The 26370-nt window shown below is 38.3% G+C and overlaps 1 protein-coding gene across 29 annotated transcripts in view; it reads right to left on the bottom strand.

The window, feature by feature from the left end:
• Positions 1 to 26370, bottom strand: part of TTC3 (tetratricopeptide repeat domain 3) — a 121541-nt gene that overhangs the window by 56816 nt on the left and 38355 nt on the right. For 10 of the 29 annotated variants that reach the window (XM_081573107.1, XM_081573095.1, XM_081573109.1 and 7 more), the window contains 9 exons: positions 20977 to 21139; positions 19992 to 20037; positions 18866 to 18986; positions 18265 to 18328; positions 16085 to 16145; positions 11979 to 12063; positions 6733 to 6867; positions 5926 to 6006; positions 3721 to 3833 (listed from right to left, as the gene is read on the bottom strand). In XM_081573107.1, coding sequence (XP_081429233.1) covers positions 3721 to 3833; positions 5926 to 6006; positions 6733 to 6867; positions 11979 to 12063; positions 16085 to 16145; positions 18265 to 18328; positions 18866 to 18986; positions 19992 to 20037; positions 20977 to 21139 — 869 coding nt within the window. The remainder of the gene's footprint in view (positions 1 to 3720; positions 3834 to 5925; positions 6007 to 6732; positions 6868 to 11978; positions 12064 to 16084; positions 16146 to 18264; positions 18329 to 18865; positions 18987 to 19991; positions 20038 to 20976; positions 21140 to 26370) is intronic. The other 19 variants (XM_081573113.1, XM_081573096.1, XM_081573114.1 and 16 more) reach the window with 3 other exon arrangements.

Here is a 26370-nt window from a genome sequence, read left to right as displayed (position 1 = left end):
GTTATGAAGAGCAAGACTTTAAACCAGAGACTACACCTTACAACAGCAAAAAACCAGCTAGCTTATTGGTCAGTTCAGTTCAGATCAGTCACTCAGCCGTGTCCAACTCTTTGCGACCCCATGAATCACAGCATGCCAGGCCTCCCTGTCCATCGCCAACTCTTGGGAGTTTACCCAAACCTATGTCCATCGAGTCGGTGATGCCATCCAACCATCTCATCCTCTGTTGTCTCCTTCTCCTCCTGCCCCCAATCCTTCCCAGCATCAGGGTCTCTTCCAATGAGTCAACTCTTCACGTGAGGTGGCCAAATATTGGAGTTTCAGCTTCAACATCAGTCCTTCCAATGAACATCCAGGACTGATCTCCTTTAGGATGGGCTGGTTGGATCTCCTTGCAGTCCAAGGGATTCTCAAGAGTCTTCTCCAACATCACAGTTCAAAAGCATCAATTTTTCAGCGCTCAGCTTTCTTCACAGTCCAACTCTCACATCCATACATGACTACTGGAAAAACCACAGCCTTGACTAGACGGACTTTTGTTGACAAAGTAATGTCTCTGCTCTTTAATATGCTATCTAGGTTGGTCATAACTTTCCTTCCAAGGAGTAAGCGTCTTTTAATTCCATGGCTGCAATCACCATTTGCAGGGATTCTGGAGCCCCCCAAAATAAAGTCTGCCACTGTTTCCACTGTTTCCCCATCTATTTGCCATGAAGTGATGGGACCAGATGTCATGATCTTAGTTTTCTGAATGTTGAGCTTTAAGCCAACTTTTTCACTCTCCTCTCTGACTTTCATCAAGAGGCTTTTTTTTTTAATTAATTTATTTATTTTAGTTGGGGGCTAATTACTTTACAATATTGTAGTGGTTTTTGCCATACATTGACATGAATCAGCTATGGGTTTATGTGTGTCAAGAGGCTTTTTAGTTCTTCTTTGCTTTCTGCCATTAAGGGTGGTGTCATCTGCATATCTGAGGGTATTGGTATTTCTCCCAGCAATCTTGATTCCAGCTTGTGCTTCTTCCAGCTTAGCGTTTCTCATGATGTACTGTGCATATAAGTTAAATAAGCAGGGTGACAATATACAGCCTTGACGTACTCTTTTTCCTATTTGGAACCAGTCTGTTGTTCCATGTCCAGTTCTAACTGTTGCTTCCTGATCTGCATACAGGTTTCTCAAGAGGCAGGTCAAGTGGTCTGGTATTCCCATCTCTTGAAGAATTTTCCACAATTTATTGTGATCCACAGGATGCCAAACTTTATTATTTTGAAATTAAAATTTAAAAGCCTTTCCACAACATTGTAAATCAACTATACTTCAATAAAATTTTTTAAAAATTTAAATGACTTTCAAAATGGTAAAACACTCCTTTACTTACCACAACCTCCATGATGTTACACATTTATTTTATTTTCCTAGATCTAGTGAATATGTGCATATGGTCACTGCATTAAACAGGTGTGTCCTAAACAACTTACACTAAACTTTCAAATTAATTGCATTTGTTATTACCATGGAGATGATTGCAAAATCCTCACTACTTCTGATTCTTAACAGAGTTGGGCTGGTCAGACAGTAGCTTTAGGAAGTAAAAGAAATTTCTTTAATCTTTAAAGACGGTTCTAGACAGCCTCTAAGGTTGAGTTCTCAAGAGTCCCAATGGGTTGATAACATTTCCTCTAAACAGTTAAGATGAAAATTTAAGGACGATTAAAAGTTATGAATAATATTCAATAAGTTAATTACTTCTTTATAAAAGTAATCTAACATACCTACCACTATACTGGGTGTAAGCGGCAGGAACAGGGAGTTGTTTTTGTTTTTTTAAAAAGCTCAAGTCATAATCCTGTCCTCTAATGCTCATACAGACATTTGGGGAGTAAGACATGAAACATGGATGTGTATTAAAAGTTTGAGTAAGGACTTCAAGTACAAGTTCAGAAAAGAGTTTTGTTTTTTTTTTTTTCTTCTAACTCATGATGTCTTTCAACAAATATATACTTCATATTAAAACCATCCTCATACAAGTTTTGAGAGGAGAATAGGTGACTGCAGCAAGCCAGGCTTCCTGGTCCTTCACTGTCTCCCGGAGTTTGCTCAAATTCATGTTCATTGAGTAAGTGATGCCATCCAACCACCTCATCCTGGTGCCTGCTTCTCCTCCTGCCCTCAATCTTTCCCAGTATCAGCGTCTTTTCCATTTAGTCCACTCTTCACATCAGGTGGCCAAAGTACTGGAGCTTCAGTTTCAGTATCAGTCCTTCCAATGAATATTCAGGGTTGATTTCCCTTTAGGATTGATTGGTTGATCTCCTCGCTGTCCAAGGGACCCTCAAGAGTCTTCTCCAGCACAAGTCAAAAGCATCAATTCTTCAGCACTCAGCCTACTTTTACAGTCCAACTCTTGGATCCATACATGACTACTGGAAGAATCATAGCTTTGACTATACCGACCTTTGTCAGCAAAGTGTCTTTGCTTTTTAATACACTGTCTAGGTTGTCATAGGTCACCTTTCAAGGTGCAAGCATCTTTTAATTTCATGGTTGCAGTCACCAAAAATAAAATCTGTCACTGCTTCCACTTTTCCCCTTCTATTTGCCATGAAGTGATGGGACTGGATGCCACAACCTTAGTTTTTTTTGAAAGTTGAGCTTTAAGCTAGCTTTCTCACTCTCCTCTTTTGCCGTCATTAAGAGGCTCTTTAGTTTGTCTTCATTTTCTGCCATTAAGAGTGGTATCATCTACATATCTGAGATTGTTGCTATTTCTCCCAGCAATCTTGATTCCAGCTTGTGATTTATCCAGCCTGGCATTTTGCATGATGTACTCTGCATGTAGACTGAAGGCAGGAGGAGAAGGGGATGACAGAGGACGAGATGGTTGGATGGCATCACCAACTAGATGGACATGAGTTTGAGCAAGCTCCGGTAGTTGGTGATGGACAGGGAGGCCTGGTGTGCTGCAGTCCATGGGGTCACAAAGAGTCGGACACGACTGAGCAACTGAACTGAACTGATTCTGCATGTAAGTTATATAAACAGGGTGACAATATACAGCCTTGTCATACTCCTTTCCCAATTTTGAAGCAGTCAGTTGTTCCATGTAAGGTTCTAACTGTTGCTTATTGACCTGCATACAGGTTTCTCAGGAGACAGGTAAGGTGATGTGGTGTTTCCATCTCTTTAAAGAATTGCCCACAGTTTGTTGTGATTCACACAAAGGTTTTCATGTAATCAATGAAGGAGAACTAGAATACTGGAGTGGTTTGCCATTCCCTCCTCCAGTGGACCACATTTTGTCAGAACTCGTCACTATGACCCGTCCTTGGGTGACCCTGCACAGCATGGCTCATAGCTTCACTGAGTAAACAAGCCCCTTCACCACAACAAGGCTGTGCTTCATGAAGGGGTAATGTAAACCATTAATTTATATCAATTCAGTCACAATTTATAAATGACATATATTAAAACATATAATATAAAACTTCTTCTGCCACATTATTAATGACTTTATTAGATTCAAAATTAGAGAGCACTGGTAACTGAATTGTTGACTTTAATAATAATTAATATTGAAATGCCAGTCCTCACAGTAAACACAATTATCACAGTATGCAGGAGAAGATGTCAAAATCACTCCAGAACAGGGATCATCATCACATGAGACTTCAAATGAATTGCCAGCCTAGAGCATAACGTAGTGTAGTTTCCACTAACCTGTTTTTTTTCAAATACACTTTTCCAATTCCACAGTAGGCCAAGCAATCAAGTCCTTCATTGGGGTAGTGTTCAATCATCCTCTTAAACTGGTTTTCAGCTTCAGATAACTCCTTCGGCAGCAATGAGAACAGTGATCACTTACACAGACAGAAAGGCTGAGAACAGATTTTACCTGAAGGTTGATTGTTTCTGTGTAATATTAAAGACAACTGTATACCCAATAATTTTTATGGCAAAATCACACCTTCTGCATTTCATTTTCTTAGCAATTACATAAAATATGACCATATGGATACTCAGACACAGAACCAAAATGATCCAGCTCTGGAATGAGAAGTTGGCACTGAACACAGGCAACACACCAAATGAGCATTTACTAACACACACACAGGACCCAGTGTGTGCTGGATAAAAAAGGCATAAGCTCATGGCAAAAAGACTGATTTGGATGCAAATGCACTATAACATATATCCTAGTAAGCACTGCTCCCTTAGGGTCACAGGAATTTCAATAATGTTGCCACAATGTTTTGTGACATAAGACAAATGCTATGTCTTAAAAACAGCTATTCAGTAAAAATTCAGAACTTAAAATACATTCTTTTGACAATTTTCAATAGTGGAAGCCTCTGGGCTTTGAATGAATTTTGTTTTGGAAAAAATCCAAAAGATATTTAGCTCAAAGTAATACTGGTCGTCACTCTGTCGGTGATAAAGGAAATGTCACTACAGAATGGAGTTAGTAAGAAGCTCTGAAGCCAGTTCTAAAGGAGGCATTCCAAAAGCAAGGGCTTTTTTGGAGTAAATACATCAATTCCTTCTGGAGATACTGTGATGAAATTCTTTTAAATGTCTATCATTCTTTTAAGTTCTATCATTCTGGTTTTTTTTAATCAAAATTAAGTCAAAGTAAATTAAAAATGTAATAAACTATTTCTTCAATTCTGATGAAGCAAAATATATTTATCATTACTCTGCCAAGAACAGAATTGAGAACGTGTCGTCCTGTCTTCAAAAATCTACCAGGAAACAGAGTCAGAGAGTCCCTAACGGAAGATATGCATCTGACGTATCAGGACAAGGAAAGCAGTGTCACAGGGAAAACGACCCTCAGGCTCTGTGGAGCACTCAGAGAGTGAACCTCATTAGGCAGCTGTTAGGGTTAAGCCTCATCTAGCCTAGGAAGCTTGGAGCCTAAGTTGGTAGACAGGGTAATTTCTACCTGAGGTTAATTCTAGAAGCATTCCTACTTTTTTCCAAAAATCCAACACCATGGAAAGCAGAGTATAATGCCGCGCAGTGCAGGTTAAGTAAGCTTTCCAGGAGTGTACTGAAGGACCATGAGTACTGGACACCAGGTGTGCTCACACACACACCCTGACTGCACGTGGTTATGGGAAGCCTGAACTCTAGGCAATAATAAAATACCCAGGTACTTCCTATACAGAACTAAGAGCTATTAATATTAGCATTTTTACTATTTTTTTAAAAATAGAACAGTATAACACAAAGCTGAATTCTCCTTTTTTAACCTCCCAAGTCCAACTCCTTTCTTCTATCACTAAATGCAACCATTACCTTAAACTTGATATATAAGGCTACTTCATTTATTTTTTTTTCTTTTACAAGATGCAGATAGCCATAAACAATATATACTTCTGCTCTGTAAATATTCCAAATTGTACATAAGTGGTATCCCATTGTTTACTACATTTCCAACTTGCTTTTTTCCCTCGATGTATTTCCAAAATCTATCATGATACATCAGGTCCTTTACTTTATATATGAATAAAAAGTAGATTTCCACTGGTGACCTGGCATAACTTTTTTCTAATGGAAATACAAACTAAATTTTCTTAAAAAAAAACAAACACAAACTAAATTAAATTTAGGCATTTCAGAAAAAATTATCATCACTTCTCAGCCTTTTGGCCAAGATCAAGTGTAGAAAAAATTATCAAGAAAGTACACAGACAGCGCTAACTAAACTTACTGTGCTAATCATTTCATGATTTACATCAGTCAGATCATTATGCTGTACACCTTAAAATTATACAAAGCTGTATGTCAATTATATCTCAGTAAAACTGGAAGAGAAAAAAGTCCTCAGAAGGAAATAAGACCAGATGGGAAACTATTTCAGCATATCTTCTGAAGTTACTGGCATATTTTACCGTCTGTTATCGCTGTGACAAACCTTACCTCGGGCTGCCCTATTCCGAGGAGCGAGACGGCAAGTCCGTAGACGACTAACACGTAGTTAATCATGGCCAGGTTCAACTGCTGCCAATAAAAACCCTCTTGTTAAGTATCTGAACATAATTCTGCCCAATTTACACCATATTGATATGATAACCACAACAGTAAAAGAAGTGTAAACAATCTAATTACTATTGGATCAAGGCCAAACAGAATTAGAAAATGTTTTGCAAAGAAATTCAATTATATTGCTATCAAGTGTTTAAAACACAGAATTACTGTATCAGAATTACTTGAAGGCATGGTTCATAACAGAAAAACTGATGTCATATTCTCCTGCATAAAAATGGGAAGAATAATAGACTATGTTTTTGGGTTAGCCATAAAGTCCATTCGGCCTTTTCCATACCACCTTATGAAAAACTCAAACAAACTTTTATGGCCAACTCAGTATTTGCTCTCTCACAACCCCACATAAGACTTTTTACCTAGCCAATACTTTCTTTGTAGATGAAAAGACGTGACTAAAGTGAGTCCAAATCCTTGGTTTTGTACTCTAAGAGAAAAGGCCAAGAGCTCTAACGAACACCAACTATAGTGCACTGAGAGTTTAAACCCGGGCTGTATAGCTACAGCAACCATATAGGCTGAATCAGAGCATTATCTGCTTCTCACAACCTGGAGTAGGTTCAGCCAATCTCAGCAAGGTCTAAGATACACTAAAACAACGAAACCCAAGTTTTGGTTCTCTTCTACATTCCTCTGAAATGTGTAAGCACTGATAAACAAATCACCAGGAGGTGGTTGTACCTTTATTTTTTGAGGATCTAAACCGTTGAGCAACTCTGTGAAGGCCTGGGCGGCACTGCGGCAGCGCTGCTCCAGCAAGGCAGTGTAGCCATCCTGGATTAAGCTTCTCAGCATTTTCATTATATTAGCAAAATCCTGCAAAAAGAAATTCTATTTCAGTAGTCTAGAGCTATGCATGTTTAATCTAAAACATAAGATGCCAAAGTTTATCATCAAGCACTTACACTTTATAACTGATCATAAATATGCAAAGCTAACCTTTATGCATTATAGTCCTTTTTCAGCATAGCACCATTAAAGTAGAAATTAAAACGTACAGCTTCACATCTTAATTCCAACATTTCCAGTGCTGCCCATGGCAGGAAAGGGTGGTTCACTTTATAATACTAAGCCGTGTTCTCTTTACCAGACTAGACAGACAGTGTTTGGAAGTTTTAACAGTACAAATGGAGAACATTAGCCATCATTTAAGTAAGTATATCATTTGGCTGAGACTTGAACGATTAGACAAGCAAGAACAAGCAATCAATTTACGGGTCACAATCAGACTTTAACAACTGCCCTCATGCCCTGAAACAAACCCTAATTCTCAGCAAGAAATGGCTACTTCAATCAGTAGCTCTATTCCTGCCTAACATGAACTTGAATATAATTAGAATTATTGGGAGAGAGATTATAATACTAGGTTAAATGCAAAGAGAAGAGCATAAAGAAAAAATTGCTATAATGCATCCTGAAATAAAGTGAGAAAAACTTTATAATCTGAATATACATGAGCATATACACTATAATTTGAATTCAGATTTTAGTTACATGGCAGTAGCTATAGACCATAAACGCTGTATGAAGACTGGAGAAATAAGACTACAGGCTAAACTTACATCTCCTCACACCTTGACATATTTGCGTATACCATTCACTGGAGCAGAAAACGCAAATATGTGCATGACATTCCTCACTGTTTCTAACAATGAGGATCCAAAAGGAGACCTCACTGCACAAAGCACAGAGGGAAAAACAGTCTGGTCACATAAACAAAGCTGCCTATTGCTTTCTGTCCAATGAACCAAAGTTTAAGAGAACTTTACCCCAGAATACACACAGAAAAGAGCAGGTCTCACATAAACTTGGTATTTGCTATACAGTATCTGAATAGCTCAACAACAGCCATATCTATGTTATGATAAGAATTTAGCACTTACAGAAGATGATGTGCTATCTGCACACATACTACTTTATTAGCCTTGAATGAACTAATTCCATTCTAATCTTCCATTCTAGAAAACAGATCCATTTGCCTTATGTTTCCATCGGAAATTAATCCTCTCAATACAGTACAAGTTAGTGGTCTGTACTGAAAGCTCCATGAGTGGGCTGAATGACACAGCCAGTCCTCAGCATATACAGGGGCCTAAGTAAAAGTGTGTTAAACAAACGAAGGCTCAAAAATAACTGTCATTTTTATTTAAGCAATCTTTTGTCTTTACAAACTGTCTTTAACATTTAAATCTCTCAGTCTTTAAGATCAGTAAAATCAAAATAAAGTGACAATTTAAAAACTGTTAGAAATTCTAAAAACGCTTTCACGCAACTAATTAGAAAGCTGTTGAAATTGATTAGGAAACATTAAAAATGCTTGAAACTTGCTTCATTCTAACAGACCTTAAAAAGAAATGTCATATATACCTAAAATAGATAAAAGAATTTTAAAATGACCCATATATAGAAATGAGCATTGTGTTCCATGTTAATATTCATTTGGGGGGTGGATTTAAATCCAGTATTTTATTTTAGAAGAAATATACCTGTATTTACATAGAGCACTGAACTGTCACAGCAGACTTGTATGAATCACATTTAATCAAAAGAAACAACTTTTCACCGAAAATAAGTCTACAGGTATTCAATGACTGGAATAGTGACTAGTCATGGTTGGTTCTGGAAATTCTGGATTCTGTTGTTGTTCAGTCGTGTCTGACTCCTTGTGACCCCATGGACTACAGCACGCCAGGCTTTCCTGTCCTTCACCATTTTCGGGGGTTTGCTTACACTCATGTCCATCGAGTCAGTGATGCCATCCAACCATCTCATCCTCTGTCATCCCCTTCTCCTCCCGCCTTCAATATTTCCCAGCATCAGGGTCTTTTCCAATGAGTCAGCTCTGGCATCAGATGGCCAAAGTACTGCAGCTTCAGCTTCAGCATCAGTCCTTCCAATGAAGATTTAGGGTTGACTTCCTTTAGGATGGACTGGTTTGATTTTCTTGCAGTCCAAGGGACTCTGAAGAGTTTTCTCCAACACCACAGTTCAAAAGCATCAATTCTTCGGCGTCCAGCCTTTTTTATGGTCCAGCTCTCCCATCCATACATCACTACTGGAAAAACCATAGCTTTGACTAGACGGACTTTTGTCGGCAAAGTAATGTCTCTGCTTTCTAACACACTGTCCAGGTTTGTCGAGCTTTTCTTCCAAGCAGCAAGTGTCTTTTAAATTTCATGGCTGCACTTACTGTCCACAGTGATTTTGGAGCCCAAGAAAATAAAGGTTGGTCACTGTTTCCCCATCTATTTGCTATGAAGTGATGGGACCAGGGTAGTGGCTCAGACAGTAAAGTGTCTGCCTACAGTGCAGGAGACCCAGGTTCCATTGCTGGGTCAGGAAGATGCCCTGGAGAAGGAAATGGCAACCCACTCCAGTATTCTTGCTTGTAAAATCCCATGGATGGAGGAGCCTGGCAGGCTACAGCCCATGGGGTTGTAAAGAGTCGAACACGACTGAGGGACTTCACTTTCTTTCTCTTTGAAATAAGGAGCAGATAGTGTTAAGTCCACTGATTTTGTTCTTTTGATGGGACCAGATGCCATGATCTGTTTTTTAAATGTTGAGTTTTAAGCCAGTTTTTTCACTTTCCTCTTTCACCTTCAACAAGAGGTCTTTAGTTCCACCTTGCTTTCTGCCATAAGGGTGGTGTCATCTGCATATATGAGGTTATTGATATTTCTCCAGGCAATCTTGATTTCAGCTTGAGCTTCATCCAGCCTGGCATTCCACATGATGTACTCTGCATAGAAGTTAAATAAGCAGGGTGACAATATACAGCCTTGACATAGTTTTTTCCCGATTATGAACCAGTCCATCATTCCATGTCTGATGGACTGGTATTCTCATCTCTTTAAGAATTTTCCACAATTTGTTGTAATCCACGGATTCTGTTAAAGTTTGTATTTCTTTCTGAGCCAGTTTTTATAAGTTGGATTTTTCTAGAAATTTGTCTATTTCATCTATATACATTTTCAAATTTCCTGGTATAACGTTCATAATAGTATTCTGATATAGTAATTGTAATACTCAAGTTTCTGTGAGTAATGTATCTTTTCCGTTCTTGAAATTGCTTTATTGTCTCTTTATCAGTTTCCATGTGTGCTCAGAGTTGTCCATGGAATTCTCCAGGCAAGACTACTGGAGTGGGTTGCCATTTTCTTCTCCAAAGGATCTCCCCGACCCAGAAATAGAACATGAGTCTCTTGCATCTCCTACATTTGCAGGCAGATTCTTTACCACTAGCGTCACCCGAGGAAGCCATCAGTGTTTGCTGTTGTTGTTCAGTCACTCAGTCATGTCCGATTCTTTGTGACCCCATGGACTGCAGCACGCCAGGCTTCCCTGTCCTTCACCATCTCCCAGAGCTTGCTCAAACGCATGTCCACCAAGTTGGTGATGCCATTCAACCATCTCATCCTCTGTCACCCCCTTCTCCTGCCTTCAATCTTCCCCAGTATCAGGGTCTTTTCTAATGAGTCCGCTCTTCACATCAGGTGGTTAAAGTATTGCAGCTTCAGCATCAGTCCTTCCAAAGAATATTTAGGGTTGACTTCCTTTAGGATTGACTGGTTTGACCTCCTTGCAGTCCAAGGGACTCTCAAGAGTCTTCTCTAACACCACAGTTTAGTTTCCATACTGGTGTGTAAATTTTATTTATATTGTCAAAGACAAAGAGTCAACTTTTAGCTCTGTGGATCCTTTATGTGTTGTTCGATTTCATTACTTTTTCTTTTAATAGGTAAGAAGTAGACTTATTTAGAGAGAAACACACTCCGCTGAGTGTGGGCCATCTCAGAAGTTGAGAGGCTCATTTCATTATTTTCTACTTTGTTATTTCCTTCTACTTTCTTTTTTTGTTGTTTTTTTCCTTGTTCTTGGGAGGAAAGTGTCACTAATTTAAAAGTCTTGGAAATCCCCTGGTGGTCCAGTGATTAAGGCTCCGCACTTCCAATGCAAGGAGCATGAGTTTGATCCCTGGTCAGGGAACCAAAGATCCCACATGCTGCACCAATAAACAAATAAATACATAAATGTCTCTGTTCTTTTAATACATGCATTCAGCTTGACAAATTTCCTTCAAAGTAATCTTTTAGCTGTATCCCTTGCATTTTTTTAAATGTTTTCTTTGAGAGCAGTTTTAGGTTTACAACAAAACCTAGGAGGGAGGCACAAAGATTCCCACATACTTTCTGGTTCCCTTAAATGCACAGCTTCCCCCACTCTCAGTATCATTCATCAGAATGACATACAGTAGTTTTATGTTTTTAAATGAAGGATTAACCGACACTGACACCGCATAATCATCTGAAGCCCACAGCTTACCTGTGAACCCTATGGCTCACTCTTGGTGTACAGACTACAGGCTCAGACAAGTGCATAAGGTATCCATCATTTACACTATCAGACAGAGAAATCCTCTGCGCTCTGCCTATTCACTTCTTCCCCGTTAATGTACATTTATTACTTACTCAATATCACAGAAAGAATTTTATATCCAGTTATCTGATAAATCAAAGAATAAAACGTTTGCTCCTTTATGGTTTTATGGTAGTTGTAATAAAACTGCAGGTATTTAAATCTTTTAAAATTATTTAACTTAAAAGTTAAAACTTTGGGAAGCAAAGATCGTCAAAGCTTGACATCTTTGGAAAGACCTGCTTCTTCCTTTTAAATCTTTGGGAAATAAACAGTTGTGCAGTATTAACCATTAGTTAAATCTCAGGTTCACATAATTACCAAGTTAAAATTTAAATTTAATGATAGTTTGGTCTCTTAGCAATCATCTATTAAATTCTATGTCCATAACTAAAATTACATTAGAAAAACCCAAAAACTTGTTAGTGGTACATGATTAGACTTCATTCAAGTGACAAACCGTTATGTTCAGGGAGTCTCTTTTCCATTAGCAAAGTCTCTGCCTTTACCTGGTGTGCGGCTCTGGAAGATTTAGAAAACTGTTTCTCCAAGATGTTTTTCAAATCCACTGGTAAAGTTTCTTGTGAACCAGGGCTAAAAGAGAAAAGTACTGTTGTGAATTATTTCAAAAATAATCCTGCTTATATAAAGGAAAATACTATTATTTACTGAAAGTCATATTAAACATTCAGCAAATGGAGAGTCACAAATTCCTAAATAGAAATATTACCAAGATGCTGATTCTCTGCCAAGTAATTTCTAAGTTTAATAAAACCCCTATTAAATTAGAGGGGAAGGAGGACCAGATGAACTCATTATACAGACATTATGGAAGAACAGCTTAAAAAAAAAAGAAATTTGGGGATTTACACTGATCACCAAGTTGTTACAAATCTAAAGTCATCAACAACAACAAACTCATGAGACAATCAATGTGTCCAACAAATACTGCAAAGACGCTCCATCTCATGCGAAAATCAAATAAAAAGACACAAACATAAGGCTGACCCTAAAGGTGGTGTTTTCTGACACCAAATGTGTGGTGCAAATACCTGTCATTTTCCACACCAATTCTGCAACATCAACTGAGCGTCCAATAACTCAATTCTAACACCAGCTGTGGAGTTAGTAACTCAGGCCCCACAGGTTAGAGGCTCAGTCCCACAAGGCTGCCCTCATTTCACCCACAATGTGGTACCGAGGCTACCCACACTTATGCCCCACTGACTACAACTTCAGGGGTTCCTGTGACCACCCCTTAGGTTCAACTATTCCTGAGGACAACCCACAGAGCTCAGGAAAGCACTTTACTTATGGTTATCAGTTAATCGTAAAGGACAGAGGTCGGGAGCAGCTCAGGGGGAAAGATGCAGGGAACGTGTTGGGGAGAAGCACCATGCTGCTTTCACATTGCCCCCGAGTCACCGCTCCCCGCCATCTCCATGCCAAACCAGAAGCTCCCTTAACCCCTGTGTTTAGAGGTTCTTATTGAGGTCTCATTACACAGTCATGAATGATTAAATTACTGGACACTGGCGACTAAACTCAATTTCTAGCTCCCTTCCCCTCCCCAAAGATTGGGGGATGGGTGGATGCTGAAAGTTCCAACCAATCACACGTTTTATCTTTCTGGTGACCAGCCTCAATCTTGAAGACAGGGGCCCAGCCTTGAGTCACCTTATTAGCATAAACCCAATTAGGGAGGAAGGAGCTCGTCAGAAGTAACCAAAGACTCTCTTCACTCAGGAAACTCCAAGGGTCCTAGGAGCTCTGTGCCAGGAACTGGGGACATGGACCAAATCTATAAACATCTTTTTTTTTTTTTAAAAGGAAACTTTTAGTTTTATTATTTTATGCTTTATTTTTTGTTTACTCGAATTCTGATAGCTCTTATCTTTTAAAATTCCCATTTTCTTCTTCTAAACATCTTTCTTATACCATACCCTCTGACAGCTTAGTACCAGTATGAACACTGCTCATTTTTTGAGAGGAAAATATAGCAAAGTTAGTTATACATGCCTTTTGATGGCAATTCCTACTATGGAAATTCCTCCTTCACATAACATCTATATCACGAAATATCCTACAGCCATGAAAATGAAGAATCTAGATATCCATGGTCTGATATGGGAAGGTAGTCAAGGCATTTTAGAACAGATAAAAGCAAGCCAGAGGCCAGAATGGTTCTAACAATGAAAATGATAGTGTTAACAATGATGATAGTTTTAGTGTACTGAACATTTACTATGTTCCAGGGCTCTAAGAATTTTATGTGGTTGCTCTACTTGGGCTTCCCTTATAGCTCAGTTGGTAAAGAATCTGCCTGCAATGCAGGAGACTCGGGCTCAATTCCTAGGTCTGGAAGATCGCCTGGAGAAGGAAATGGCAACCCACTCCAGTATTCTTGCCTGGAAAATTCCATGGACAGTGGAGCTGGTGGGATATGGCCCATGGGGTCATAGAGTTGGACACAACTTAGCAACTAAACCACCAAACCACCACCCACTTTATTATTTAATAACCTCATGAAATAGATATAATCAAGAAGACTATTCAGTTAGAAAACAGAAACAAAGTATCAGGAAAATAGAGTTATCCTTAACACAATGGGTTGGAATTGTAACTACACATTCAAAGAATAAACATATATTGGGTTTTGGTTTCTTTTTGTGCTGAGAAGAGGAATAAGGAGGAAGACCCAGGGCTTTTCTAACAAATAAGAGAATAACATAAGGCACTATGGCTTTGCTTTGTATTTAACTTTTGAAGCACCATCAAAGTGAAGAAGAACTAAAGAGCCTCTTGATGAAAGTGAAAGAGGAGAGTGAAAAAGTTGGCTTACAGCTCAACATTCAGAAAACTAAGATCATGGCATCTGGTCCCATCACTTCATGGCAAATAGATGGGGAAACAGTGGAAACAGTGGCTGACTTTATTTTTCTGCACTCCAAAATCACTGCAGAAGGTGACTGCAGCCATGAAATTAAAAGACGCTTACTCCTTGGAAGGAAAGTTATGACCAACCTGGACAGCATATTAAAAAGCAGAGACATTACTTTGTCAACAAAAGTCCGTCTAGTCAAGGCTATGGTTTTTCCAGTAGTCATGTATGGATGTGAGAGTTGGACTATAAAGAAAGCTGAGAGCCAAAGAATTGATGCTTTTGAACTGTGGTGTTGGAGAAGACTCTTGAGAATCCCTTGGACTGCAAGGAGTTCCAGTCAGTCCATCCTAAAGGAGATCAGTCCTGGGTGTTCATTGGAAGGACTGATGTTGAAGCTGAAATTCCAATACTTTGGCCACCTGATGTGAAGAGCTGACTCATTTGAGAAGACCCTGATGCTGGGAAAGATTGAGGGCAGGAGGAGAAGGGCATGATAGATGGTGAGATGGTTGGATGGCATCACTGACTCGATGGACATGAGTTTGAGCAAACTCCGGCAGTTGGTGATGGACAGGGAGGCCTGGCGTGCTGCGGTTCATAGGACTGCAAAGAGTCGGACACGACTGAGCGACTGAACTGACCTGAGCACCATCAAAAAATGGTACTTTGTTATAATTTCTCTTAGTGCTATGATATTCAAATGATATTCGTTCTCCTTGAAGCACCTATCAAGGAATCAGCCTTCAGATATGAAGAGAAAACTGAAGACTAGTGGAACCGTGGCAAGGAAGGCTGTGCAGTTTCACCAGCATCATTTTCATTGTTTTCATGAATTTCTGTATCTACTGTAAGATTTACACTTTCATTTTGCTGTCAATTTACATCACTGTAGGTAATGGGGGATTAACTATAAATATTGGTGCCAAGAGTTCCTACTGTTAACTGGGGGGAAATGCTTGGTAGAACCAACTTTGTAAGTACTCTTGCCTGGAAAATCCCATGGACGGAGGAGCCTGGTAGGCTACAGTCCATGGGGTCGCTAAGAGTCGGACATCACTGAGCGACTTCACTTTTACTTTTCCCTTTCATGCACTGGAGAAGGAAATGGCAACCCACTCCAGTATTCTTGCCTGGAGAATCCCAGGGATGGCAGAGCCTGGTGGGCTGCCATCTATGGGGTCACACAGAGTCGGACACGACTGAAGCAACTTAGCAGCAGCAGTTTGTTAGTAAATCCTTTCCTCTAGTGGAATAATGACTCAAAAGGGCCTCTGAATACACACATAGCCATGTCAGGGCACATAGAGTTAGTTTCCAGATGGTTAAGAAATGATTAACAGCAATTTCTAAAGAAAAGCACTAGAGAAGGAACTGAGAGACAGGTAAAATCAAGCAGTGAAGGAGATCAAATATTTACTTTATAGTTATCTGAATATTTCTTCCTCTTCCTCTTATAAGCATGTATTTTGAAATTTTAGAAAATTAATGCTGCCATATCTCCTATTATATGACTGTCAGTTAATTAACTTCCAGGATTAAATAATCCTTTAGCCAAAAATGATCCTCTCCCAAAGACATGCCTAGACATTTGAAAAGAGTTGTACTTATCATAATACACATATGTAGAAGTAGCTACTACTGAAAGAGATTTATTTTTCCTTTCTTCTTGGGAGGCGGACATTACGGAAACAAAATAAAGCAAAAGAAAGAAAAAAAAGATAAGAAACATACCTGAACTTCTCCAATTCATTGTTTCGAGATTTTTGTTTCCCTTTATATTTTGGAGGCTGACCTGCGAATAACAAAAGTATTTATTCCTGAAATCTGTACATTAAAATCTACAAGCTTAAAAGTAAAGTTTTTCAAAAAATGTAAATTGGAATAATAAAGCAAAGGGAGCAATATTGTGAGTCTAACAGGTAAGCTATTAAAAAAAAGCTACTGATAATGTTTCTCTATGTATGCTACAAAATTACTGTAAGAATAAATTATAATGATGATTATCATTTAACCCTATAGTAGATACAGAAGAGATATAGTTTACAAGAGAGATATAGATACAGAAGAAATATAGAAGGCTACAGTTGCTTTCTTTTTTTTTTTTTCAGGTTATAGTTTCTATTCTCAGGGAGTTTATAATCATACAGGAAGAAAAGACAGTCACTTCAGTAATTAAATAACAATCCCCACTAAGAGAAAAAGAAGATTCTATGCTGTTGTTGAAATATCAATCCCATAGCAACTGCTCTTGTAATTCCTAGAAGGAAAAGTCACATAAGTTGGAGTGACTGAGAAAGGCGTCAGGGGGGATGCAGCGTCTGTGTTTAAAGTAACAAGTAGGATTTACAAATAATGGGCCAAATGGAGTTGATTTTAAGAGGCACTAGGCAAACCTGTGTGATTGAGGGGGTTAAGTAGGACAGGCTGAAAGGGGCAGGTGGTGTGAGTATGCACAGGCCCAGTGCTTCTGACTCTCCAGCTCGGGAGCTCAGCCTTGGTCTCCTCAGGAGGGGCAGAGCCCCACTGTACACCGTACACAGCTGTGCAGGAGAGAGGACGGGTAGGGACGAGGTGCGTCTGAAGGAAGCTTTGGGAGAAGCAAGTTAGCTATGTACCAGGGAGGGGCTGACAGCCTGAGCTCTGGGGGCCTCAGAAAACCAGAGACTGCTAGAAAGACGAGTTCTAGTTTGATTTACTGGGTGACCTAGGGCAACATTTAATTAACCTAACTCTGGGACCTCAATTTCTTTGAATATAGACGCAGAAGTATGAACAGTATTTAAATGATTTAAAGGTTCTAATAATGGCCTAAGAAATATCAATAAATTAAAAGCTGTTTTTAAAGAAAAACAGTTTTATTCTCAAATATTTTGCATATGCCATAAAGTCACATCAGGTAAGGCAGGCACCTGTGTTTCCCCCCTTTATATCTGTGGTATAGTGCTAACCAGTAGTAAGTGGTTGGATATGCAGCACTGGAGCCTAAGAGAAGATAGAGCTGCAGGAAGTAAAAGACTGAAACGGCTGCCAGAAGTAAAAACACTGAAAAAAATAAAGGAACCAAAAAACACGTGAAAGGAAAAGAGGGCAACAGGATTACTAACTAGAAAGTCAACCATCTCACCCCAATAGCTCTGAAAGGAGCTCATGAAAACTTGAGGAAGTAACGTGTGTGTAACCACAACCTTGAACCACCGAGAAAATCTGGATTCTCTCAAACTTTGTTTTAAAAGGCAGAGAAGAATGAAATCCACCTCAGAATGACTTCCTTCAGCAGCGGGAAGTATAAAGGGACACTGAGAAAAAATGCGGCATGAGTATTTGCTTCTCTGCAATCTTTCATTTCCTTAAGACACCAAGTAGATGAGGTCTGCTGTGTGTCTCCGTGTTTTCTAAATGCATACACTAAACACATATAATTTAAATAAACTAGTATTAAAGTATATGCATTCTCAACAGGGGTGACAAGAAAGTTGGAATTGGTTACTGGAAGATGAAAAAAATCTGTTTTTATTTATAAAGCACACATGTACATACAGAACATAAAACAGATAAATGGTATCTGAAGTATCAAAGTTTCATGAAAGGAGAAACAGCTCTGAGAGCAGGGGGTAGATAATGAAATAAAGAAACACTGGCCTAGTGGAAATTAGGTAGCAGACCAAGCAAGCATCATTTTTCCTTTCCATACCTTTACCTGGATTTCCAAAATTAAATTTATTAAGTAATATGAAAAGACTGAGCATTTATTTCAAATAAATGTTCCAATTTTTTTCTAGACTCAGAAGCACTGCGAAGTAAAAAGGAGAACAACAGCAAATACAAGTGAGGCTTTTGCGAATTTTAGCATGTAGAAGCTTAGGCAACACTACATGAATTCAGCAAAAATTTACAGAAGGGGAAAAACTCACTTGATGGTGGTACAAATTCAGGATGACAGTCACAATCATCTACCTTCAGAGCTTCATCTACCACCTACCATGAAAATAAAATTACTGAGACTTAAAAAAAAAAAAAAAATACAGCCATGAACAACAGCTAAATAATTAAGTAGAACAGAATTTATCTAAGCACCTAAAATACTCAGCTTTATCAAACGAATAAACCAACAAAATGGTAAGTGCTGCACAATAAATGGTGAATTAATCCTATCACATCTTTCCTTATGCTCCTCTCCCAAACTGAATATAGCCTCTTTGAGACTTTCATTACTAACAAAAGAATTATATGGTGAATTGGGAAAGTTCCCTTCAATGCCTATCTAAGTCCAAAACACCAATTCCTCTTTTTCCCCTTCAAGCCCCGGAAAGAAATATAAATGTGAACTTGAGCTCCGAGTACATTACAGGTCAGAGGAAAACTCAGACACAGGTCATCTGGGACACTGAGCACAGAGCCGGGCTACAGGCTTAGAGACGCCTATTAGTTTCCATTATCACAAAAACATTATTATAAAATACAAGAGTATCTGTACTCGAAATAATTTTAATCTTGGTTTTTAACTGAGCTTACCTTTGGATTCTGATTACCACCGTTTGCCATTTCGTGGTTAGTTTTTCTGAAATTTTTTTCAGTTTCCACAAAGTTAAGTGAAGTACTAAATGCAGGTGCTGATAAACTAGGTATGTAGGCCCTGAGCGGTAATAAAAGAAATAATAATTTTATTTCTATTGATTAGTATGTTTTAAAAGTTATCCTTCAAACAAGGAGGTTTTAGCAAGTATAGCCTTTTTTCCTCGAAAGCAAAGTAATAGCTTCAAAAAGAATCTACCTCTGACATTGGGTTTACATAAATATTGCTTTAAATTTGGAATTAAAAACTGAAAATAGATAAAGAACAACTCAAGAAATGTATACTGGTTTCTAATATTAACATAAGTAAGTCTCTCTGTTATAAATTTAACAGCTTCAACACCCCAGGCATTTAAGCATGTGGGTAAAGTTTAATCTATTTTAACTGCCAAATAAAAAAATGTAGAATCCTGACTGCTTTTTGTTTTCTTATAAGCAGAAGAAAATGAACTCAAGTCTATCTGCTGCCTACTTCTAACAGGAGTGTCTCAGCCTTTTTCGAAAAGGTATCAGGAGGCTGGAGGTGTACGCTTCCAGGATGGAGGAGAGGGGTGAAAGGCACAGACTGTGCCCCTGGTCTCTGCTGCCAGGACCCTCGTGGCCGAAACTGGTGCCACTGAAGCACAGTTATGTCCTCTTAACACTTCACGCCTCCTCCCCATGGGCTTAGGCTATGGATCTCCAGTACACATATATGCAAATAGCTCAGCAAAACAAATCACAGGTCGTCACCTAATCTTATAAACACACTTTAAAATCTCTTCCTGGGATTTCCCTGGTGGTCCAGTGACCAAGACTCTGCACTTTCAATTGCAGGGGTCCTGGGTTCAATTCCTGGTCAGCAAACTAGATTCCACATGATGTAACTAAAGATTCTGCATGCTGCAACTAAGACCTGGGGCAGCCAAATAAAAAAATATTAAAATCAGTAAAATAAAACCTCCTCTTGTCCTTCCATTCCCAACTTTATTGTGGTTGCTATTACATACTAAAGCATCAGACAGCAACTCAAACTCACAGAGCAAAACCACTCCAAGTAACAGTTACTGATCTGATGTTAACTCACCTGCTTTCACAGAAGGCTTTGACTGGATTACTAGCTGGTGTTCGACCTATAAAAATGAACCACACACACAAACAATAATCAGTGGATTGGCAACACATACTTTAAAAGATTTTCACGTTTCTTTTAGGCTGACAATAAGACTATCAAGTTGAGGGAACTGAAAAATAAACCTAAGCAATTTTATACTTTTGGATGTTTTTAGTTTTAGAATGATGTCAACAAGATGCTACACAAACCTTATTTGACATCCCAGTACATGTGATCATTGACTAGATGCAGCAATGTATAAATCTCAATCAGAGATGGTACCTGTCTTCGAGGAGCTCACAATCTGATAAACATGTTCTGTTGGATGACAACATCTGAGGGTGAAATAGGACTGCTGGGCTCAGCTTCATGAGACACTAACTACTCACAGAAGAAAGAACAGGAAAGGACTCTATGCTGAGTAAGGAAATTTCAGGCACTGGAGGGAGCAAAATGACTCAGGAGAGAAAACAAGGGCAGAATGAAAACCTGGAGTTCCCAGCCTGCACACTAGTGTCTGATGCACCTGTGTATACACACACATTCAGCATGCTACAGAATGAGCCACAAACTTGGTGCGAAAACAAACAACTCTACTGAAGGGCCTTTTCTTTAGGAAATAACTATAATAATGGAGGAAGAAATTTAAAACTTTGTTTCAAAAGGTTTTCCTTCACTAAAAATTTCAAGAAAGCATATTTTTGTACAGAAGAAAAAAGAATTTGGTGCTATTTCAAATAAAAAATACAAATCATTTATTATTACCAACTGGAATATAATACTAACAGAATTCTACATGAATAGAATGAAAAATTTAAGTAAGCTGACCAAGATAACATAAAATATAAGTACAAATCTTCTGAGAACTGATTTATGGTCCTCCATTAATCCAAGAAACCCACCTTTGAAAGTTTTTAAGGGAATTCGACTGTAACCAAAAGAATCTTAGGTGAAATACCTTGCAGGTCTTCTATTTGTTTTTGTAACTTTACATGCTGCTGAATTAGATCCTTGATTCCCTCAGGGTCATTTTTACAGAGTTTTTGAGCTTTTATGTTTGCTTGCAGGGCCCAGTCATATTCCCCCAGCATAGAAAGAGCAGCACAATAACGATAATGACCCTGTTCCAAAAAGATAAATTCAATTTTTTCTCAAAAATATACTTAAGTTAAAGAAAATAATGAAAAAATATTTTGCTTGAAAACTGGTTAGTTACTTGAAATGTTACACTAGGATCCTCTCAATAAAAAATAAATGAAAATGTTAATACCTCCTAGGAAATAAAATTACCTAAAAGAGTTAAATGAAAAGCTACGAATAGTATTCATAACAATTTTTAACAACTGACTATAGAGATCAGTGTTTTTGCTTAACAGATTTTTGTATCCACCCCAAAGAAAACAATTCAACCTTTACTGTATGTAGAAGACATTATTTTGTGCCAAATAAAGTATAAAAGTAATTCATTATAAATGAGTAACTTTATTTTTTTCAAACTATTTTTAGGCAATAATAGTCTCTAAGTCATTACATTTCCTACTTTTTTTAACTTTAAACTTTTTATTTTGTATTGGGGTATAGCCGATTAACAATGTGGTGGTAGTTTCACGTGAACAGCAAATGGACTCTGATATACATACACATGCTCCTACATTCTCTATACTTTTGAAATCAAGAGTTTCAGAGCTGGAAGGAAACATCAGCCTGTGCAGCAGTCTTCCGACCCCTCTGAAGAGCATGCGCACAGATAAGGGGTGCATATATTACTCCCATCTTTCTTAATCAGCTTTTAATTATTTTATCTCTATGTATAGTCCTCGGCTTTAAGAAAAGATCCAAAAACCACTGATTTACTCTTAATTCCAATTATCAGGTGTTTTTTTTTTTTTTTTTTCCTGCTACAGAATCATAGTTCTGGCTGGTCCCTTAATTTATGTGTTTTGGGAAATCTGTACCAAGCTTGAAAGTTAATGCTACCAGAAAGTTAATATTACCAAAACTAGGGCTAACTCAGCCAACCCCTCTTTTAGCTACCCCCTAACCAAATCCCCATTCTAGGCTTGATATCTCCATTTAAGAAGTGATTTACAAGTGTGAGAGGCCAGAACTGGCCTAATGCCACATTTATTTACAGACAAGCCAAAGAACTTGGATCTTAGGACTCCAGGTCCAGAGCTCTTTCTTCTTTACTACACATTTTACAAAGAACATTCTATTAGAAAAGAAAATATGAAATCAGAAATAAATGATCCTTTTAAGAAAGACGAGTTTTTCACTAAAAGCAGCAAGCAACAACCAGAGGACTTATGTTTACGCAGGTTTGGTGCATCTACAATCCCACTTCGGTGCACCAGCCCAACCTGAAAGTTCCAGAGCATTTCCTACGCAGGCTCTTCCGGCTCAGCTCAGTGATCCCGAACTCAGACCGCATTTGGTTACACTCTGCTTTTCCTCCAAAGGCAGGAGGATAGAGAGATCCCACAGTTATGCTACAAGACCAAAATTCTATCTACTAAGCAAAAACCAACTTCAAACTTTAAATAGCTGCATTAAAAAAAAAATCACAGCATAGGAAATTATGGGAGATTATAAACCTTACCTACTAAACTTGTAGAAAACACTTCATTTCTTTCTCTTCTTTATCCATCTTTTACTGAGTTCTTTCCCCTAAACTCTGTAAAACCCAGTGTAACTTCTATCAGATGAGAAGGGAGTTTATTCAGATCTCTGTGCTGAAGTTGTTTGAATGAAGCTTCAACGAAAGGTATCTCAGAAAGTTTCTTGAACCCAACTACGATAGTTTTGCTCTTCTGTGACATTATCTCATTCTCTATCACACACACTGTTCATCTGCCTAGTATCTCTTCCTTCTGTGTGCCATCATGTCACTACTCCACATAGTAATGCCCGCATCTCAACAAGGGCTGGCAGGGTAGAAGCACAGCTGTGACCCAGGAGACTGGCCAACAGAAATGTACCATTCACAGCAACTGAACCACAGGCGGGCACATGGTTCAATCAGGGTCAGTCTGAGGCACCCCACAGTTACACTATATAAACACTAACAGAGGCTCTCTTCCCACTAGAAAAGTTACTAGAAACTTTCCACTAGAAATGTTAACAGAACAGTTACTAGGATACCAGTTTGGGGCTCCCACTGTTTCAAAATGAAGCCAAGAGAGTCTATTCTCTTATTACCACTTGTGATCAAGAAAGATTAACAAGGATTGGATATACCCTCTTGCTTAAAAGTAAGACAAAATACATGAAACAAAGGTTTGCCAGACACTGGATATCAGGCAACAGAAGAAAGTGACTCCTGGGAGGGGAGAAACACAGAAAGCTCTCTGGTTGTTCCCACTTACTGCGGGAGAGTTTCTAAGCCACAGCACAGGCAGCAGGAACCGAGGGAGAGACCACAACCTCACTGAAGACAGGAAAGCCAAGGCAGCCCAAGTTCACAGGGCAGAGGACCAGAGGGGACACAGCTGGACAGAGGACTCCTGAGTTTTCAGAGGGTCCCCCTTGAGTCTTCAGCTGAGTATCAATCAGTACATGCATGTGCAGCAACTAGCCAAGCCAGAGAAAGAACCACTTGAAAGACTAAAAGGGAACAACAGTCAGCACTCACACAGGGCCAGGAATAATTCCTGTTCCCACCAACCAGAGCGGAAAACGTAATTCATGGGAGTATAAATAGAGTACTCAACAGAGTTTGGCCTCATTTGTGGAGGAAAAATTAGCCCGAGAACAAATACCACTTTGATATCACCCAACAAAGCCTAAAACAACACTCCGATGAATCTGTTTTCCAAGTAGTTTTACTGCATCCCAAAACAAAACTCAAGAATATTTACAGAAAACAAAAAATATCAGGACCAAACAAGGTAAAATTCACAATGTCTGGTATCCAATCAAAAATTACTAGGTATGCAAAGAAGGAAAATGTGATTGATCTATAATGAAGAGAAAAATCAATCCATTGAAAACAGTCCAGAAATGACACAGATGACAGGATTAGCAGACAAAGACATTAAAACAGCTCTATATAATATATTTCATATGTTCAAGAAACTAAGGAAAAAATAGAATATATTAAGCAAAGACACGAAATATATAAGAAATACTCAAACTGAAATTCTAGAAATGACTGCTACAGCATTCAGATGAAAATGAAGGCAGATTAGACATAACAGAAGAATTTGTGGACTTGACACAGCAATAAAAATCTAGGTAAAATGGAACAAAGAGAGAAAAGACTAAAAGTGATACAAACAGGGAAGCACCACCGAGAAACATAAAGTGTATACAGATTTGGATCCAATCATGCCTGAACTTCCATCCAACCACACACGAGCCAATACCTTCCCTCTTCTACTTATGCCAAATCTGAGTTAGGTTTTGTCACTCCCAAACGAAAAGAGTCCTAACATACTCCTCAATGTTAAAAAGTCCTTGAGGACATTTGTGAGGCTATCGGTTTGTATACTGCATAAATACACTAAAAGACAATGCACATAGAAATACCAACAAATATTTGGTGAGTATATTGTAGAAATTCTCATTGTTTAGGAAACAATGATGCAATGTCTCTTAAGCCTAAAAGTATGTGCAGGACTCACAAATCAACTATACCTCAATGAAAAAATAAATCATTTAAAAATTAAAGTATGTTTAGGACAACTGACATTGTACCAGTTTTCTCTATCTGGAAAAAAGGAAGAAAAATTGGTCCACCTTCACACAGAAATCTACAGATTACCCACCAATACAGGCTTATATCCTAGACTCAACAGACTCCGATTCATAAATGGACTCTGATAAAAGAATGCACCTTGCACAGTCTACCTTGGTTTTTTAAGTTTGAAATACCCTTCAATGAGCACTCCTTTTTGGTAAAACAAAATGATAAATGACCTCAATATATAGTTACCAAATTTTTTGAATACTATAGTTTTCTGAATACTACTAGGGAGTTGTATTTTTTGCCTACACAAATAACTTGCAACTATCAAAAAATTCCCAATTTTAAAAAAAACAAGTGAACCCACATAAAGTCAACTGATCTTTGACAAAGAAACAAAGACAATACAATGGAACAAAGACAGTCTTTTCAACAAATGATACTGGAACTGGACGTCTACACGCAAAAAAATGAATCCAGACAAAAATTAACTCAGAATAGATCACAGACCTAAAACTCCTAGAGGAGAGCGTAGGGGAAAAACTAGATGACACTGCGTATGGTGATGACTTTTTAGACACACCAAAGGCATGATTCATGAAAGAAATAACTGATAAATTGGATTTGATTAAAATTAAAACTTACGCTCTGTGAAAGAAACATCAAGAAAATGAGAAGACACGCTCCAATCTAGGAGAAAATAATTGCAAAAACTACAGCTGATAAAGGGCTGTTATCCGAAATATACAGAGAACTCTTAAGAAATAAGAAAACAACCAGTTAAAAGATGAGCCAAAGACCTTAACAGACACCTCATCAAGGAAGATATACAGTGGCAAATACATATATAAAAAGATCCTTCACATCTAATGTCATCAAGGAAATGCAAATTAAAATAGTAAGATACCACTATGAATATATCAGAACAGCCAAAATTCAGGACACTGACAACACTAAATGCTGGCAGGACGTGGAGCAATGAGAACTCACTCTCATTCATTGCCAGTGGGAGGGCAAAATGGTGTAGCTACTTGGGAAGGTTTGGCAACCGTAAGTTTTTTAGTTTAAAAAAAAAAACCCAACATATTCTTATCATATGATCCAGCAACTGCACTCCCTGGTTTTTACCCAAAGGAGCTGAAAATGTATGTCTACACAAAAACCTGCATATAGATGTTTATAGCAGCTTTATTCATAACTGCCAAACCTTGGAAACAATCGAGATGTTCTTCAGTAGGTGAATAAACTGTAATATATCCAAACAATGTAATACTTTTCAGTACTAAAAAGAAATACCTATCAAGTCATGAAAAGACATGGAGGAAACATAAATGCATATCACTAAGTGAAAGAAGCCAGTCTGAGAAGGCTATACATCGTATGATTCCAACTATACGACATTCTGGAAAAAGTAAAACTACAGGAACAGTAAGAAGATCAATGGCTGCCAGGAATTTGGGAGGAAGGATGGATAGGCAGGTCAGAGGATTTCAGGGCACTGAAAATACTCTATGAACCACAATGGTGAAACACACGCTATTATACATCTGTTCAAACCCACAAGTCCACTTAGAGAGTGAACCCTAAGACCAACTATGGACTTTTGGTGATTATGACATGTCCACATAGGTTCATCAGTTTTCACAGATGTGTATCTCTGTTGAGGGA

This window comes from Giraffa tippelskirchi, chromosome 2 (genome assembly GCF_054371585.1).
Source record: "Giraffa tippelskirchi isolate mGirTip1 chromosome 2, T2T-mGirTip1v1.2.pri, whole genome shotgun sequence".
In the NCBI taxonomy this organism is placed as follows: domain Eukaryota; kingdom Metazoa; phylum Chordata; class Mammalia; order Artiodactyla; family Giraffidae; genus Giraffa; species Giraffa tippelskirchi.
Note: the sequence above shows the minus strand (reverse complement) of the source record. Positions and strands in the feature narration are given on the sequence as shown.